The sequence below is a fragment of the Drosophila albomicans genome, chromosome 3 (assembly GCF_009650485.2).
Source record: "Drosophila albomicans strain 15112-1751.03 chromosome 3, ASM965048v2, whole genome shotgun sequence".
Taxonomy (NCBI): Eukaryota; Metazoa; Arthropoda; class Insecta; order Diptera; family Drosophilidae; genus Drosophila; species Drosophila albomicans.
Window position 1 is genome coordinate 30,350,239 of NC_047629.2, and position 18,875 is coordinate 30,369,113.

Genomic DNA, 18,875 nt, shown 5'->3' on the forward strand with positions numbered 1-18,875 from the left:
GCAAGCGCGCCTAATGAGTGAATTTGAATTATAGTGGATTTTTAATTTTTTGCAATTTCCAGTGTTTTGACCATTAAAACTCATTCTATAAAAGCTCTATTTCCGTTTTTGGCGCACTTACTGTTTGCTTTTTGATAGGCTTTTTTTATTAAAAAGTTTTAAAAATTAGCATACGGTCACATTGCGAACAGCTGTAAAAATTTAACATACTTCGTTTTAAATTGATTTGACTAAAATCACAAAATATTGTCAAATATAGTGAGTGTGACAAAAATTTATTTTTATGGGCTGCCATTTAGATTAATTATTAATTTCATCCATTCATAATTCGCAACCATTATGTGGGCTGTTGCACAGCCGTTGGGAATGGTGTTCATAAAACTGTACAGTTTTGTGTTGTACTTGCTTAATAAAAATAAATTATTTGAATAATCACTAAGTGGTTAATAGTTAGTTAGTAGCTTCTTTTAAAGAAGTTCTTTAAGAATAAAGCGAATCGAAGACAATAATATAATTGCAAAAGTATGGAATCATTGATTTGTTCATTAGAACAAGTTTTAAGATATAGGGTGTCTCATAGATAAAATTAAATATTTTGTTTTATTGTTTAACAAGTATTTAGGGTTTTTTGTAACACATCCGCACAATTTTCAATGTTCATTTGATTTCGTATTATTTTTTGGATTAATTTTTTAACATTGAAACGGTATTTTTAATAATTGCAATGGTTGTGCGCGTAGATTTAAAAATACTAATTATACCACTAAGTGGGATGGTATATTTTAGTATCTCTTTAAAAAAGAATCTTTTGGAACCAAGTCGCAGTCACACTTTTCAACAACATTCGACGATCAGTCGAGTTTGAACTTCAACAGGTGTTAAAACGATTTCGTTCCGAGAGAAGCGGGAATTCTGCCGCATACGAGAGATATCGGTAACGGCTTCGTTTCACTTATTTATCAGATAAAATAAAAGCTATCTGCATACTTAAGTTTTTTAAAAACGTGACAAATTAAAAATTTCATTAAATACCTAGAAAATATTGCGTATACAAAATATAAATATATGCACATACGCATGTGCAGTGGAAGATAAAACCTTCAGCTTAAGTTTGTGTTTGTTTTCGTTTTGTGTTTATTTTAGCGATCAAATTGAAATTTGGATTACTTCGCATCATTCGACAGCAACGCATTTTGCGCAGCCTACAAAAAACGCACGGTAAGTGTTTTATTTAATTCTTTCAATGAAGATGCAGAGAAGGGGCAAGTGCAGTTTTCTGGCTCAAACCAGACATTGAATTTGAATGGAAATTTGAGGGATGGGATTTCGTCATTTACAAGTAAACGCAAAATGAAAGAGTGTGACAGCAACAGGCTGTGCGCGGTCAGAGATCATGCAGCTAGTGTGTGTTCGCTCTACCGCACGTGCTTTCCAAGCCACTGTCGCATATACTAGATGGGCCAGTGTGTGTGAATGAATATGTATGCGTTTAGTGGCTTGTCGTCTACCTACCTGTGGCTTCATTACCTGCCCGCGGCTACCTTTGCTGTGCCATATCTAAGCCAACAGCTGCAATGCATTTGTGAGAGCGTCTGTCTGTATGTGTGTATACATACACATACTCGCACTCCAACTCGTATATTGGGTGACATATAAAATTTTCAACTTATGTTGGCATTATCTAAACTTTTTGCTGTCGCTGGCTGGCCCAGTTCTCTCCTGCAATTTCACAGCTTTATCAGCATACAGACCAGTCCATGCATAAACTTCGCAGACATCTGACTCTCTTACACTTATGTACACACTCTTGCATTTACGGTATACACACACACACTCTCAGCTTGAGGCCATCAAGGTGTATACAGTTGCTGCAGCGAACTGCAAAAACTGCTGCATTCGCATTTCGGCTCTGTCTCCGATCTCCAAGACACTCGAGATATGTATATAAAGAGCGCGAGGTCTGAGCAGACATCTAGAAAAACAAACAGTTATAGTCCGCGTAAAAGAAAAACGCGCTTTATTTTCACAATTTCAAAAGTGCCGAACGGCAGCTGAAAAAAAATCTATCGTCGACTCCACGACGAAATCATACTCTTATAATTTTAGAGTTCTACTCAATGATATACAACAAAAACGAAGAAAATGAATTTCTTTATGATTCAGATGACACATCCTTGAATTCAGACTATGAACGATGAAAACAGATTCGTGCTTTAATGCAATATAGCAATAATGTTGACTCAGCACGATAAGTCGCGTCTTTATAGACAGCTTTTGTCTGCTTCATGTCAAAGCTGTTTTACCCGCTGCAAGGGTATTGTAAAGGTAGATAAGATTACACCTGTGAGTGCGCTAGTATTAGTACTCTGTGTATGTGTGAGTGGCTCTCTGTTGTAAGTCTTTGCTCTTTCCTTTAAAACGCGACTCTCGCTTTGCTCTTTGGGCAAGGGGTTCGTAACCGATGAGCATCGAATTGACGATACTCTGCGGGTTGTGGCAGAAAGAGAGGGGAAGCAAAACCGGTAATGCATTCGAAAAGAAGTCACCTTCATATATTTCTACACACTTACATGCTCGCATTGTGTACGAAACTCGAGAGAGGCATTTGCCAAGACGTTTCGTACATTCGTAACGCCCGACAAACCTGAACCCGATTCAATATAGACTTTAGCATTTCGCTGACATTCACGAGAAAAGCGACAAAACTGCAGCTGGCCAGCAGAATAATTAATGCATTCGTCTGACTCTCGTGCAGTTTTTCTTTTCGAAATACTTCACATTTCAGATCTTAGTTTTAATCATACAAATTAATGCCTACTTTAATAATAGCGCTTCCTGGCAGCAAAAAGAGCGACATCGCCATCGGCATCGTCATCGAAAACAAATTCGAAAATATATGTACATAAATAATTCAAAACAAGTTTTGAACAGTTTTTTAATGCGGCATTTGTATTTATTGGAATTTCATACTCGCGGTTAGAATTTTTATCAATTTCATGGCTGAGTGAAGTATAACAAAGACCATCAATACACCACATAATCGTACATGCTCGTAAAGTAATGCCCCATCAAGAGATATGAATTTATGGACCTCAACATGAGTGTGCGTGTGTATGTAAGAGTGTGTGTGTAAGTTGTATGGACAGTTTCGAGGTGCGACATGATTACGATAGGCAGACAGAAAATAGGTGTGTTGCAATGCAATGAAAACTCACGAATACAAGCTGAAATCACTGTATGCAAATTGATTCGCATACAAGTCAATTAACCCGGACAGAAAGTCCTCGCCAAACCAGCGACAACCCAGTTTTGTAATCAAAATTATGATTGCAACTTTGTTAGCTAGTTTTAATGAGCTTACGATCACTTGAAAAGTTCATCAAGGAATGGCGAGTATGGGAGACCTTTCCATCATGGCACTGTCGCCAGGTCTTTTGGTGACATTATCTAATCTGGGCATGTTGCCATAAGCCGGCCCACAGATAAAAGACGGCGCAAACATAAGCGAGTCGAGTACATACAGTAAAAATAGAGTAAACCTACTGCGACTGCGACTCCGTCTCGGACTTCGACATCGACTGCGACTGCGACTCCGATTCCGAGTATCGTTTCGTGTGCCGAGCTAATGAGGTCAAAGCGCTCGGGTCTGGTCGAGACTGCGACTGCGACTGTGGCTCCAACACGAGACCTCTGGTCCACACGATTACAGCGGTAATTGACTAGATGCCTATGCTGTACTTGTGTCAACAGCTCTGCGCGTTGAGAGTTGTTAACAACAAACATTATGGCAGGCCAAGACGAAGTCCAACTCGAGACAAAGTGAAGCTTGTTGAACTCCACATTTGGGGAGGAGGAGGTGGGTAAATTATGAACACTGTGCTTAAACTTTATGAGCAGCTTAACGAATTCGTCAAAGTGCCAGACAAACATTTGGCAAAACTAAATGTTGTTCAACGAGCTGCCAGCAATAACAACAACAACAACAGCAACAGCAATAACAACAGCAATTACAATAACTACATATAGTACTATGTGTATACAACAGCAACTGGCGCACTTTGTGTGTAGGCAAACTCGGTTAGTTGCTAGTTGTTTTCGCATTCACAAAACAGCAACAGCAACTTTAAGTGTCGGCACATGCGGCGTATGCGTAATGACAAGGCGTACACATACCCTGCACAGCCTGGCACCAATCACTAGGTAGCATCTTCCCAGTTGTGATTAAGTTAATGTACTCGAGAGAGAGAGAGAGAGAGAGCTTCTTACGAAAACAGATCACGCCTATTAAGCGTTGATTGAGAATTTAAAATATCTTGCAACTGGGTTTCATGAATGGGAATGATCTTAAGTATTTTGGTTGATAATAAAAACTGAGAAATGCATAATTCAGCAACTTGTACAGGGTGTTCATAAAGTTGAGCAGCTTCGTTAGCAGCGCACTCATTTGTTTATTGTCGCTATTGCCTAGTTAGCGAATCGGCGCATGACTGTCATGCCAAAATAGCGATTCTTAAAATAACTAAGTACGTACGTACATATTCTGAGTGATTTTGAAGTGTTTCTTCTGGCAAATGATGTCATATTCAAAATTTACTCGCACTCGTTTTGTAAGCCTCACCAAACAGGAGCAGCGCTGAGAGTTTAAAAGCGCGTTTCGAGTGAGTTAAAGTCGAATGCACTTTCCTCAATGCTCTACTCGATGCTTGCGTATTGGTTTTGTTTATTTTTGGTCTATGTCGTATACGTAATTTTTTCGATTTACGTTTGTTTAATGAGCCGTGAAATTTCATAGCCGCAATACGCAACTACGTATGTTGCTGTGACATTTACCTTAACCCTGGGCTTATTTAATCAAGCCTGACTGTGCGAACGACCAACAGAGCGACGAATAAACAGACAGACGGACAGACAGACAGACTGAGCGTGATCATTAATCACTTTCTGCAACAGACGAGTTCTTAGAGCCGCCAAACGCTGTCAGATGGTCGACACTTGGACTTGGCGCTAAATTGAAACACCATTCTCCAGCTCGTTGGCTTCAATCTGATCAAGGCAAGTGACAAACAAGAATTCATATTGCATGCCCCAAGCATGACGTAGCTCTCTAAGTGTGTGTGTGTGTGGCAAGGTATTCGATTTGCCATGCCCATAAGCGAGTGAGTGCAGCACAAATTGAATTTCAATTGCAACGACTTCTCAACTTTCACTGGGCAAATAGCTTAGGTTTAGCCTAAGCCATAAATTCCGGAAACTACTTGATAGTGAGTTGAATACAATCGAGAGCTTCGAGGGCTTCTAACAGTGAATACTTGGCTTGGTTTTGATAACCTATTCACGAATCATTATGAATACACTTTGAAGGTGTTACAGTTTTCTTTCTAACAGTTCTAATTGTATCGAGCTGAAATGTGGGAGGTCTAACGAAGTGTTTCAGAGCAACTGTGTTAAAGCTTTCTCAGCAAAGATCATGACAAATGGTCGAACGAATAGTAGATTTCGATTTAGTTTCGTGGCTGGCCCCACATGCAATCATAAATAACGTATTAAGCCAATGACAAGCTCTTGGCTGAAATGCTCTTATGACCATAACAGAGGCGGCAGTCAATCGGCTTGGCTCTGATTTCAATGTGTGTGTGTGAAAGGCTAATGAAATGAAGTGAATTTGATTTGCGTCAGACGCGCAGAGTTGCCTCCAGCAACAGCATCAGCATCAACTCCGACTATGGGCCAACAAATGACTCAGAGTGGGAGGAGTGAGTTACGTTACGTTACTATATGTTATGTTACGTGCACCGCTACGCGTCTGTCCGTCTGTCGATTTGTCCAATTTGGGAACCGGCAACAGCTACGTGCGGCTTTGCTTGGTGCCAGGAATGTGGACGTGGCCAACAACAGTCGACTGTGTTTGGGCCTGGTTCTGACGACGTTGCCGTTGAATGTGGCTCTCAGACTGTGGCACGCCTGCGCTGGCAGCTCAAAAAGACAGACATTTGAGATTCCATTTCTGCAGTTAATTAATTCAGAGATCGTCGAATTGCAATCGCGCGGCATTCAACTTCACACAGCATGCCAATGCAAATATGGCAAAGAAAACCAAAATCCAAAGCGACAATCGAAGGGCAGGGTCCACGCCCCATTGCAGCAAAAGAGAAATGTAAATGCAAATGTTAAACAAAAGACTTCGACTTGCTTGATAATAACAGCAATTTGACAGGGAAATAATATTATAAATACAATAAATACTATACACAGACGTCAATAAATTTGCGAGTGCAACGTGTGAGCATTAGCACGTTGACAGTTTCATGAACTCCACCTAAAGCCCCCGGGCCGTGCAATCTGCAATCTTAAGGGAGACCTACGTGCTGACAGGCGACTCAAAGTGTTGAATGATATACCTTTCAGAAGTGGCAATAATAAGCCCGCCGAAGTCGTCGTCGAAACAAAGGCAGGCAGTTTGCCTGTGCAAACTGTTTTAAACTGGAATTCAGGTGCAAAGCTCAGCTGGAAAATCTCGCACATTGTTGTGGAAAAGTTTCGAACAAGCAATGACAACTGTTTTGAATATGCATGCCTAGCTCAACTCCTAGTCAATATATCATCTGTTACTACTGTCGTTGGGGAGTGGCAAGACACTTCTTCAAGTGCACACTAATGAAGCCGGATTTAGCCAGCACTTAATTTATGCCTTGTTTCCTGGAAAGAATCAATGTCTATATACACTTATGCATATATGCATATGGCTATAATTAAAACAAAGCCCAGTCAATTCGACTTGCTTTATATGGCAATCGCAATTCGATTCGATATCGAAGGAAGCGCCCATAAATTCTGCTTTTATCGCTCCCAAAATTGACGAAATCACTTAAAGATACTTTAATAAGTACCAAAAATAATTAAGTATCGAGCCTGAACTGACCACTAAGTACAAAATGTGGAAGGTGAAGGAGAAAGAAAAAACCTGTTGGCTCCTTTCACGACGGTCCGATAACGGAGTCAACTTTATCAGCAGAATTCGCTGGGCAATCAAAGTTGTAAGCTCGATTAATCACAAGTGATGTGGTGTCGTCAACCATCATCAGCCATCTATGTCGACTCCATACTGCTAGGGATCATTCAACGATAAGCAAAGCCCCCCTACATTTTGTTGACAGCTGCCAGACTCAGTCTTATAAACAAATGCTGAAGTGTCAGAAAAAAAACAATGGCGAATCCAGATACAAACAAAGACCTTATATTCGCGTAGTACTTACAATTTCATCAGCTAGGTGGAAACGCAACAAATTCCAATGCATATTATTTATTTCGCAATTCTGAAAATATTTCAGAAATAAATAAAAACACGAGTATGACGTGAGTTGCAGCTATTCAAATCGATTTGAATAATTCATTGCACTCATTTAATGCACACTTTTAAACTACAATTGCAATAAAAGAATTTCCCTGCTTTTGTTTTTCAAATAAACACACAATTCTCTATTCTCTGGGCTGCGTACTTTTGGAATAGATTTATTATAGTATTTTGATTACCAACTTGTGTGCTACACAATTATTAAATCATTTTATTCATTAGCTCTGCTTAGCACATTCACATCTTTGCACAAGGCTCGAATGTTGTTTCACAGAAAACCCATTTCGATATAGACTCTTTTTTATGGCACTTTTTTAAATTCAGCACATGACTGCTAACCATCAACATGATTATCGTGATTATCAACGTCATGATGAGCACACAAATACTAATACAAATACGACTACGAGAATGTCTCCATAGTTTTGTGTGGCCAAAAAGCAAATAAGCTTGGCTTGAACAATGACTGATATGCCTTTTTTAGGTAGTTTCTTCATCGTTGCAAAGTAAATTGAAATTGTTTTTACCAAGAATTTAAAAACTCAAGAATATCATCTGTCTGGGGCTTGGCTTCAGCTTTGAGCTTCGGGCTCTGTAACTTTGTTGTTGTTGTTTTCGCTTTGGCAACTTGGGCAGCTGGTCGAGAGCTGACTTCGACTTCGGCTTCTACTATAGCTTCGACTTTGGCTACTGCGGCGGTCACTGTTGACGCTTCGAAGTCGCAATTTCCAGCCAAAAACCAGTCTGGCCATCTCTTTAAGCCGCTTTCTTGTTGTTGTTCAAGTCTCACAGCAGTTTCCCCCTTTTTTCGTTGTGTGTTTGCCAGTCTCTCTCTCTCTCCCTCTCCCTCTCTCTTTATTTTTTTTCGCTCTCTGTCTTTTGTGTGTGGTCAAATGTCGGCATTTTTTATGTGCACGCCTTGAGCAATTTTTCCATTGTACACCACAAAAACAAAAAATAAACGAAGTCTGTGGCAGTGTTACGCTCCTGCAACTAAAACGTTAACGTTGCAGAAATTATGACTTAAAGTCGAACTAACATATGTATAATGTATATAGTGTAGTATACAATGTCATTTGTGGCAGATGTGCAGTTGCTTTGCATTTGCAACTTGACTTACATATGTTTTGGTGGCAATGAGAGCGACGAGCGGCTTAGTATCCGATTATAAAATATATCACGCTGTCTGGGGCTGCTAATGAACTGTCAATAAACGAGATTAAGTCGTGATCAAGGTGCGGTGAAAACCTGAACTCAACTCGACAGATATCTAAACGCGTAGAAGCTGCTGCTGTGCTGTTGTTTGTTCACTCTCGCTCTCCTTCTCTCATTTGGTATTCGCTCGATTGCATCCCTGAGATACTTTAGTATCTTGCAGTTGTGCGGAAACACTTCCGTTGCAGTTTTTCAATCATCGCCCAAAAGGAACACGGGTGGCCAAATGGTTTATCTACCTGCTTTTGATACGATTCAACAGAAAGCGTCAACATGCTGAAAGGTGACTCGTTTCTCATTTCACTTCCTGTTTTAAATCGAATACTTACGTCGACCCGGCTATTTTTAACGATACAGCTCAATCGAGACACAACAGCACCCACACACATGTCTTTTGAGGGTTTTTTTTCGCTTGAACTTGACGAGTTCAGCAGTGAAATCTTAAGCCGAAGTCAAGGCGAAACTACCTGAAGCAGCCATGGTCTATCCTGAGTTCAGCAATTTGCGACCTTGTGACGCATACTTAGATAACTGTTTGTCGCTGCCATTAGAGCATCGATCATAGCATTGTTTAGACTACATCGCCGCACCCAATTTCCAATATTCAACTTGTCAACTGCGATTGCGACTGCGCCCAAAAATTGATCACTGATAACTTTCATGGGGCAGTCACTAACCAGCTGCTCTTCTCGGCTGCTGCTCCACATGCAGCGCCAGATGACATTTTGTTATTGTCTGTTGTTGTTTGTAACTTGAAACTCGTGTCGATCGTTGGGGAATGGGGAAAGGGAATGCTATACCCAACTGCGGGTTGGCTGCCACAGCCACATGGGAAATGTCGATCGGTCAATGCGGTCTGTTGACAAAACCCAAACTGACGCCCAGACCAAAGCAAACCAGACCAGACCGAGTATCATTTTTGTGTGATCAAATAAATAACTAATTTCAAACTCATCGCAATACCACGAACAAATCGCAGTTTTGTTTTTTTCCTTTCTCGACACGCGATACAACATGATATTTTTTTTTTAACTGTAATTCATGGGGAGCTATAAATCATTACAGCATGAAAGAAGTTCTTTTATAGTGTCATAAAGTATGTTAGATATCAAATGAAATATTAATCATTTTATGGCAATGGCATATTTCAATGCAAGATATTGTTATTTAGCTCATCGCTGCATTTCCAATAATCGATCCAAGAACCGGTTACGAGTCCTTCTTGAACCGGTTTAGCACTGCTTACGAAACCAGACTGCAGAATATATTCAATACGAAGCGACTGGTTTTTGGACATCGACAGAAAGAAATACACTTCAAACATCTTATGAATATGCTTACACATACATATATTTACATAAGACGCACTAAAATTATCAATTAATTGTGATTAAAATAAATTTACATAATACCAAGAATTGTATTGTTGCGGAAGTGTTGTTACTACATCATGTCGAGGTGATCTCGATAAATGCCAAATGAAAGTTGAAAAGTGTCGGGCGTTATTGTTATGAACTCGTTAAGCTGTCGGAGATCTGGAAAGTGTTTGTCTCTGTCAACATTGATCGGAATGTTTGTGAGCGTAACGAAACGAAACACTGAAATCCACTTGGTTCTATTTATTCATATCATCTAAGCACACACACACACACACAGTTGGAAGAGTAAACAAAAACAGAACATTCTGAGAGACAGTTAATCAAATTGGTCGCTGAGACATTGACCGTAACAGCGAAGTTGAAGTTTTTATAGTAGTTGTCGGTTGTCGGTAAAGTTGAGAGATGCAGCAGCGTGTGCCAATAATAAATGGGAGGAATATAACAAAAAACAACAAGACAATAAAAAATGAAGAGATACTCGGTGTACATATGATGAATTGGTTGACTCATGATTTCCGACTCGCAATCTGATTTGCATACACGTACAAGTATGGCCAGTGGCGGTACCGGTTTTATTTTCTAAACTTGAACACATCCACTTCGTAGCACTGCAATGGCAACACACAACACACAACAATAACAACAGCAATCGCTACAGCCAATAGCAATGGCAATAGCAATAGCAAATGGAATTAATTATGGTATCGTGTCGATGTCGCTGTCGTCGGCGATGGCGACGGCGCCTCTGATCGACCAGCCTCAGCTTCAGCTTTAGCAGCGGCTGCTCCTCCATTGAAACTTGGCGACAATGCGACGAAGCTGTTGTTGCCCTGTTGCCAGTTGCCAGTTGCCAGCTAAAGCCAACTCCGAATGGAGTTCGTGACTCGACGAAATGCTGGCAATAAGCGTGGCTAAGACCTAAAAACCTAAACACGTTTGAATGCCGGTCCAAAGCGCACTTTTCCCTCTGCGTCTGCATCTCTGACTGCACATAAATATATTTCTCCCTCTCTCTCTCTCTGTCGTTCACTCGGGCGTTGCAAACATTCAAGTTGACACCCACGCAATTTGTGGCAGACAAACTGGGCAAGACAAAAATTCAAAGCGATTTCATGGATACAACGATAAGTATCTGCAGCTACGACTGTATCTATCCACCTCTAATTAAACGAGTTCGATCGTTGCGAGTGTGTGTTTGTGCCATGCAATACATGCATGTGTGTGCATTATCACCCGATATGGTCATACATTATATAGATAAATGCCACATTTTCACTGATGGCGCCGCAATCAATCTAACTGCGCATTTCCATTTTGCGCACACACACGTTTGCCCCACTGAACAACAAACGAAATACAGAATACAACAATTACTATATTGAACTGAAAAGCGCTTTGTTTACTACACTGAATTTTTCAAAATTTTCTCTTTTGTTTCATTTCACAAAAAACCAAACACTCCATTGGGGAATTGTATTCGAATTTCAGGCAAAGAGAGCGCAAATGCGTCTGGCATTTTACTACTATTCTACGTCATTTGCAAATAATATTTATGCATATTTATTCATTTGTTTATGGCTTTGGTCTACGTGCTGGGCGCCCTTTTGTCAAAGGAGCTTCTTTGGAAAACACACACACAAAACATTTGTGCAATTGCATTGAAAAGTGACGTTAATAGCGTTTGAAATGTGAGGAGCTGAATTGGAAACGTTGTCGAGTGCTTCGTACTTCGTATAAGTTAATTTAGATTAATGGCAAAAGCAGGAAACACAAATAGTCTTCAACCTCGCGACTGTTTGGCAAACAAAACAATCGATTTGAGTGCGAGAATTCCCTAAGCAACTCTCTTTCGAACTGGTTTTTTGCGACTTATTAATATGCGGTGGCATTTAGGATTCGTAATTGTTAATTAGTTTCAGGAATCCAATTCACTAATATTAAGCAAACAAAACTGGTTATTGTGGCAGCTACGATAGCAGAAATGAGATGTAAGAAAATTAGAGGCATAATTTGTTTTTGTTTTATACCCTCTACACATAAGGCAGAAGTATTATAGCTTTGTGCCTCCTGTATGTAACAGGCAGAAAGAGGCATCTCCGACCCTATAAGATGTATATAATCATATATTTTTTAGAAAGCACTTGTTTTGTTTGCAAATTTTAGTTTGTTTCAAATTTTTGCCCACATCCGCCCCCGAAAATCGATGTTGAATTGAATAACAAGCGTAATTTTTTAGCTAGAGTCGCGAATTTGATTGCGTTCAGATAAGATTTGTAGAAGTTATTGTATGCGCAAAGACGCAATCTGGTATATTTTGTACTCTTTGGTATATTAATATACCAAATGTAACCTTTAGTATATTTGTAGTATTTTTGAAGACTATTTATTTTGTATATTTTAATTGTTGCACTATTTTCAAAATGGGTAGCGAGTATCTTACAGTCGAGCACACTCAACTGTAGCTTTCTCACTTGTTTTACAATTATTTTGAGCAAGCAGCTAAATTTATAAAAGTCAGCTGATAGCAATTACAGAAGTAGTATTAATAATAAACATTTATTGGTTGTACACATATATAGTATTTAAACTAAACTAAAAATGTGCTTATATGTACAATACTTATAAATTCATAATAAAAATGCGAGACTTAATTAGAATATAGATTTTGTATAGTTTCCTAATAATATTTAATGACTTAATTAGAAAAATAATCATCAGATTTTAACAAAATATTTAATAATGATTTAATTAGCAAACTGCTTATCATATTGAAATAAAAAAATCTCTATAAAAGTTTGAGCTAAAAAAACGTGTTGCAATCTCGTTTTTGTGTGATTCTTTATAACCACAATCAGAATAACAGGTGTTCAATAAAGTCGTTGCACTGTTTGGAAAACCCATTTTTCAACCTGGTGCAATTTGTGGGTTTTCTCATTTCTTTGCATTCGTTATACTTTAAGCACTTGAACTTGCCATCGTTATACTTTAAGCACTTGACTTGTATTAGCATTTGCCTCCGATAAATTACTCAGTGCAAGTGGGGGAAGTACCTCAAGTGCCTCGTTTACCTGTTGAATATACTTAGTATTCAATAAAGTTTTCACAACATTACCAAAAAAACTGAAAGCAATTGTTTGTCAACTTCTGAGTAACACATTCGAAATATACGAAGAATCATAACTTGTTTGTTTTTTATTTTGTATTTTTTTTTATCAACAAAAACACAAATCGTAATTGTCGATAAGCAAATAAATGAAGAGAGGCAAAAAAAAAAACTTGAACACTGAGCGAAAATCCCCACGGGTCTCTAACAGTGTTGAATTAAATGTGCCAATGAGATTAGCAAGCGCATTTGAGTCCAATGATGTCAACTCTTTCGCATCGCTTCAGGAGGCGCTAATTAGGCGCATCAACAGAGAGAGAAAGAGAGAGGCAAACAAAGAGTGCGAGAGAGAAGTTGAGCAGTTGTATATATATTACTATATCGATAACTATATATTTGTAGGGTTACCTGTGATGCACAGACAGTAGACTGACTACGGTTGTCCGTTAGGCAAGTGTCTGAAATTTGAAGTGACATTTTCAACCAGATCCGGTTAACATTATCGCCCACTGCAGTTCCAACTGGGTATGCAAGAGTCGTGTTCGTTATGGCTGATTAAATAAGCGTTTTCTCGTTCGTTATACGTTTTACGTTATTTTCCCTTATCTCTGTACTCTGTTCATATATGTGTGCGAGATAAGATAAACTTTGAAAATGCCAGAAGTTGTTGTATTCTTGGTATCAGAATGAATAGTTTCATAAGTATTCTATTCCACCGGAAAGTCGCACTGTTTTCTCATATATTTTCGGAATTTAAAAAAAAAAAAAACAAAAACATTACTTAGAATTGCATCTTAACTTATTTCGTTTTAGTATACGATCGATAAAAATGGGTCGCCAGCTAAGACTGGTGTTGCTGCTGGTCATCTCACTGGTGGGTCTCCATCTGAGCCACTCCAGTGCTCTGCAGCCAGCTCCTGCAGCCAAAGCTAAACTACTCAACGATGACGTTGCCAGCACTGAATTGGACTCCAATGAGTTGCTTGACACTGAGACAAACAAAACTGTGAGTACAACGCCAGCTCCAAAGCCAAAGGCAAAGCATCCAGTCAGTGATGAGACACTGGAGGATCTGATCGAGGCAGCCAAGCACAATCTGGCTTTGGCTGAGGATCCGCGTTTCAACAAAATGCTGCCCGATCGTGTGAATTCAGAGAATGCCACAAGCATCAAGAATAATACTGAGGAGAACTATGAGTACGATGATGACTATGACTATGAGATGGAGAACTATGATAGCTCCGAGGAAGATGAATCGGATAATGTGGTCAAGGAGACGAGCACCACAACACGCACCAAGAAGACCAAGGTTGTCAAGACCACAACGCCCAAGCTGCATCCCATTGAGGAGAGCACAACAGCCAAGCCAAAGGTGGGTGTTGCTCTTGGTGACTTCGAAAATCCTAAATAACTTTACTATAATGCATTTCAGGCCAAGATCAGCAAGGATGTCGATGGTGACACCAAGGAGAATGACATTGACGCCAGTTACGACGAGTACATCGACGAAGACGACGATGATGATGACGACGACGCAGACGAGTAAGTTATCCAAGCAGTTATCTCGTTACCTGTCCTTCTAGTTTACCGTTGTATCCGATTCATTGCAAACAAATCTCTCGAGGCTTTGAGGCTGCTGATAAGCGCTGGCCATGAGGTCTGTTTTCCATTGTTGGCAGGCAGAGTTTAGATAACTAAAAGCAAGATAAGTTTTTGCATTTATCATTTGCAATATAAATGAATCATCCATCGAACAGTGGAAAACAAGTCAATTGTCATAATGAATTCACTAAATTTCGCGCCGACAGATTCAATTATTTGGTTATAATGTAGTCACATCGATTTGTCAGTTAAATACTATCTGCATTAAATTAAGCGTTGTTAGCAAACAATGAAATTAGCTATGAAGTTACTTTCCTATTCATATTTTCTATTTCGATAGATTCAGATTTATGCATTTTAAATGTATTTATTAATTTTATACATTATTCAACAATTTTGTAAAACACGCAACCAAATTATTTACAATCCTTATTTGTATGAATTCATTTGTTAACTTTTAACTTTTCCTTTGCAGCTCCGATGATGACGATGAGTCCGACAAAATTCAGGATGAGGAGCAGGTCGTGTTCAGCGAAAATGTGCCATGCCCTAGATACTGCACCTGCTCTCGCAACATCAACAGCTACCTGGTGGCAACTTGCTCCCGACTGGATTTGGGCACACAGAAATTCGGCTCGGATATCACCGATTTGGTGGTGACAAATGTCGGTCCAAAGTATCCCATTCCACTGGGTCCTAAGTTCTTCCAGCAGCTGGGACTGAAGTTTGTGGCCTCGATTAAGATTGCCAATTGCACGGTTCAGTACATGCATGCCGATGCCTTCCTTGGTCTGGACGACCTGTATGCTGTTAATATGACCGATGTTGGACTCGCTGTCTTCAATCCCGATACCTTTGCTCACAACAAGAAGCTGCGCATGCTCACCATCTCCGGCAACGATCTGAGCGCCGTTTCTAGCCTCCATTATCTGCTCAAAGTATGTATTATATTGAACATACATAGCTAAGATTTCATTACTTATATCTTAATTGCTTTCCTAGTCTTCCACCATTGAGGAATTGGATTTGTCGCGCAACAACCTGATGGAACTGAATCCCACCGCCTTCTCCAAACTGTCCAGCATTGTGTATATTAATCTGTCGCAGAACAACTTGCAAAAGATTCCCGAGAAGCTCTTTGAATCGGTTGACACCATCGAGGAATTGGATCTGTCTTACAATTCGCTGAAGGAACTGCCGGCCAACCTCTTCAATGGCACCAGCATGTCTATTCTCCACCTTAAGTACAACACATTCACTGGTGATTTGCACTTTGGTATTAAGGAACTGCAACAGGTGGATTTGAGCTTCAATTCCATTGTCCATGTGCGTCACAGCATGTTCGACAAGATGCCCGGCTTGACCAATCTGAATCTTAAGGGCAACGGCATCACCAAGATTCAGCCTGATTCCTTCCTTACGCTGAAGAGCCTGCGTCACATTGATCTGTCGATGAACGAACTGGATCAAGTATCCAGCATGCTGTTCTTCAAGAACTCTGAGCTCGATGTCATTCGCCTCAATGATAATCCTCGCTTGAGCCAGCTGCCAACCGATGGCTTCCTTAGCTACAATGGCTTCTTTACCGTCTACTATTTGGATCTGTCCAATTGCGCTGTTGGCGCCTTGGGACACAAGACCTTCTCTACAATGCCACATCTGACTACGCTTAAGTTGGCCTGGAACAACATTAACAATCTGCCACATGATACATTCGCCAGTTTGACCAAGCTCATCGACTTGGATTTGAGCAACAATTTGATTGTGAAGTTGGACGAACTTGTCTTCAAGGAGAACAGCGAACTGACCAAGCTCAATTTGGCTGGCAATCCCATCACCAGTCTTTCCATGGGACTCTTCTTGCCGCTGCAACAGCTGCGTTATCTGGATGTCAACGATTGCGAGCTGACCTCGTTGTCCATGTTCCGTGATACGGGATTGGCCAAGGATCTTAAGATCTTCGAGACACTGCGTGGCGTGAATGCCTCTGGCAATTTGATTAAATACGTTGCTGCCGAAGACATCAAGACCTTCAAGAACCTGCGTTCTCTGGATCTTACCCAAAATCCGCTGTACTGCAACGATGATTTCCAGAACTTCATTAGCTACGTGTCGCTGCACAAAGTGATGTCGAAGAAGGCGCCAGTATTATCCAGTCTGGATGATGTCTCGCTGATCAACATTCAGTACCAGATGGGCTGGACTCAGTTGGCTCAGGAGGTGTGCAAGCACAATGGCACCATTAGCGATAAGGAGTTTGATCTCGAGAAACGCATTGCAGAAACCGAGCGCAAGCTGAAGGATGATGAGGATAAGCTGTTGAGCGTGCTGGACAAGAGTGTGCTAGATAAGAATAAGCTGAGCAATATGCAGAAGATCATGAAGGGATCTCTGAGCACGGAGAACAACAAGGACAACGATTCCGAGCTCTTGGAGAGTGGTGAAGAGGACTTGAACAATGGTGGCGAGGATAAGGAGCAAGATACTGACAATGACAGCGAGTACGAGGAAGACAGCGAGTATGAAGATGATAGCGACAGTGATGAAGATGATGATGCCAAGAAGAGCGACAAAAAGAAGAAGAGTGATGCCGCCTTCCAGAAGTACATGGAATCCGTGCTGAAGCCCAAGGTCTATGATGGCATTAAGGTTGAGGAAATCGATTTGTCCAAGGAAACTAAGGACAAGTTCTTGCTAGGTTCGTGTTTGTAGTTGTTTAATAGTTCCTCATTGCGTTATCTCTAATTTGTATACTTTTATCTTGCAGATAAACTTGGATCTGATAGCGAAGAGGAGAACAGCGACGAGGAGGATGAGGAGGAGATCTTCATTCAGCGTGGTCATGTCTACAATATGAGCTACAAATACATTGCGCCCACAATCATTGTCGTCTGCTGCTTGCTAATGATTCTGTTCGGTCTCTTCAAGATCGCTGCGATGGTTCTGCACAAGCGGGGCGAGCGTTATCGCATGGCCATTCTGGCCTCGAAGAACTCCTTTGTGTACCAGAAGCTCTCCGAGGACATTGTTAAGCCGGCGGTTAGCAAGGAACCAAAACAACCAAAGGTGCACAAATATGCGCCAATCAATCAGGTCTAAGTCCATACCGTACCGCACAGTAAGAAAGAGAGAGCAGCTCCGAGAAGGACTTCGTCGAGTGCGGGAGTGTGTTGCGCTGTTTTTTTAATTTATAAGTTAATTCATAGTTAAAACACCATTTTGCAAAAACAAAAACAACAGATCAAGAAATACAAAAGATAAAACCGTACAATAAGAAACGAATGAAACGATAAATAACCCGTTGGCAAAGAGCAGAGCTAGAAGCGGAGCGAAGAGCAAGATCAAGAGTCATCTCTTGGCGTTATGCGCGAAAAAGTATTAGCAAAAACTGAAGAAAATACTGAGGAATGCCCCAAACCCCCCTCCCTCCACCAGACCCCGAAAACATATATGAAAAGAAGAGAAAACAAAAGGAAAACTATCTATATAGCACATAGTTATTGTTGTACTTAAGCCGGTTGCAGCGACTGCACCGATGGCACTACGCAGAGGCAGAGATCACGAGCGAACAGTTTAGCAACCGTTTCGGGAGCAACGGACTTTTAAACTGATTGAGTCGCCGTATTCTTAACATCTTCTTCGTCAGAACGTATTGACATAAAGACCTACTACTTTATATTGTATTTTTTCAAGACGCAGATCAATAGATTTCTGTCTTACAACTTTTTATTTTGAAAGCGGACGATTTGAGGATTTAAGTGCCATTTTGCCGAAATTAATAATATCGAGATATACTAATTTTTTATGAAAGAATATTTACCACTGGCAATCAGTCATATTGAAACGGTTGGGCAAAGTGTGGATGTGTGTAACTGTAACTGTAACTGTAACTCTATCTTTAACTGTAACTGTCGATCTGAACCTGTCAGACCCCTTCAAAATATCGCTTTTTGATTTCTATTCTGGGCAAAGAATGATATGATGATGACGCAAAGCATATTAATAAACTACGTTAAGTCTTTTTTATATTATCCCTTCAATTAAATCAAGTAAATGTTGGACTTTGAACACACATTTTCCGAAATCAATAAATTATTTTAACCAAATTGAACATAATCTTTATATGATATAGTATCTATAATATATATACAACAAATACATATTCCATATGTGTTAAATATAAAAATATACATATACTTATTTATGAATTGGTATATTGGGTACA

General features: G+C 40.1%; 1 protein-coding gene and 1 long non-coding RNA gene across 2 annotated transcripts; one reads left to right on the top strand and one right to left on the bottom strand.

Moving 5' to 3' along the window:
* The first annotated feature begins 820 nt into the window (after positions 1-820).
* Positions 821-18,756, top strand: LOC117568619 (uncharacterized). The gene is made up of 7 exons (XM_034249398.2): positions 821-934; positions 1,144-1,218; positions 13,862-14,420; positions 14,481-14,590; positions 15,126-15,588; positions 15,653-17,348; positions 17,418-18,756. The coding sequence occupies exons 3-7, from the start codon at positions 13,878-13,880 to the stop codon at positions 17,747-17,749; spliced, it is 3,144 nt and encodes a 1,047-aa protein (XP_034105289.1). The 5' UTR covers positions 821-934; positions 1,144-1,218; positions 13,862-13,877; the 3' UTR covers positions 17,750-18,756.
* Positions 7,685-8,923, bottom strand: LOC117568638 (uncharacterized). The gene is made up of 3 exons (XR_004572161.2): positions 8,611-8,923; positions 8,472-8,554; positions 7,685-8,344 (listed from the first exon to the last, which is right to left on the bottom strand). It is a non-coding gene; the product is annotated as an uncharacterized LOC117568638 (long non-coding RNA).
* Positions 18,757-18,875: the final 119 nt, after the last annotated feature.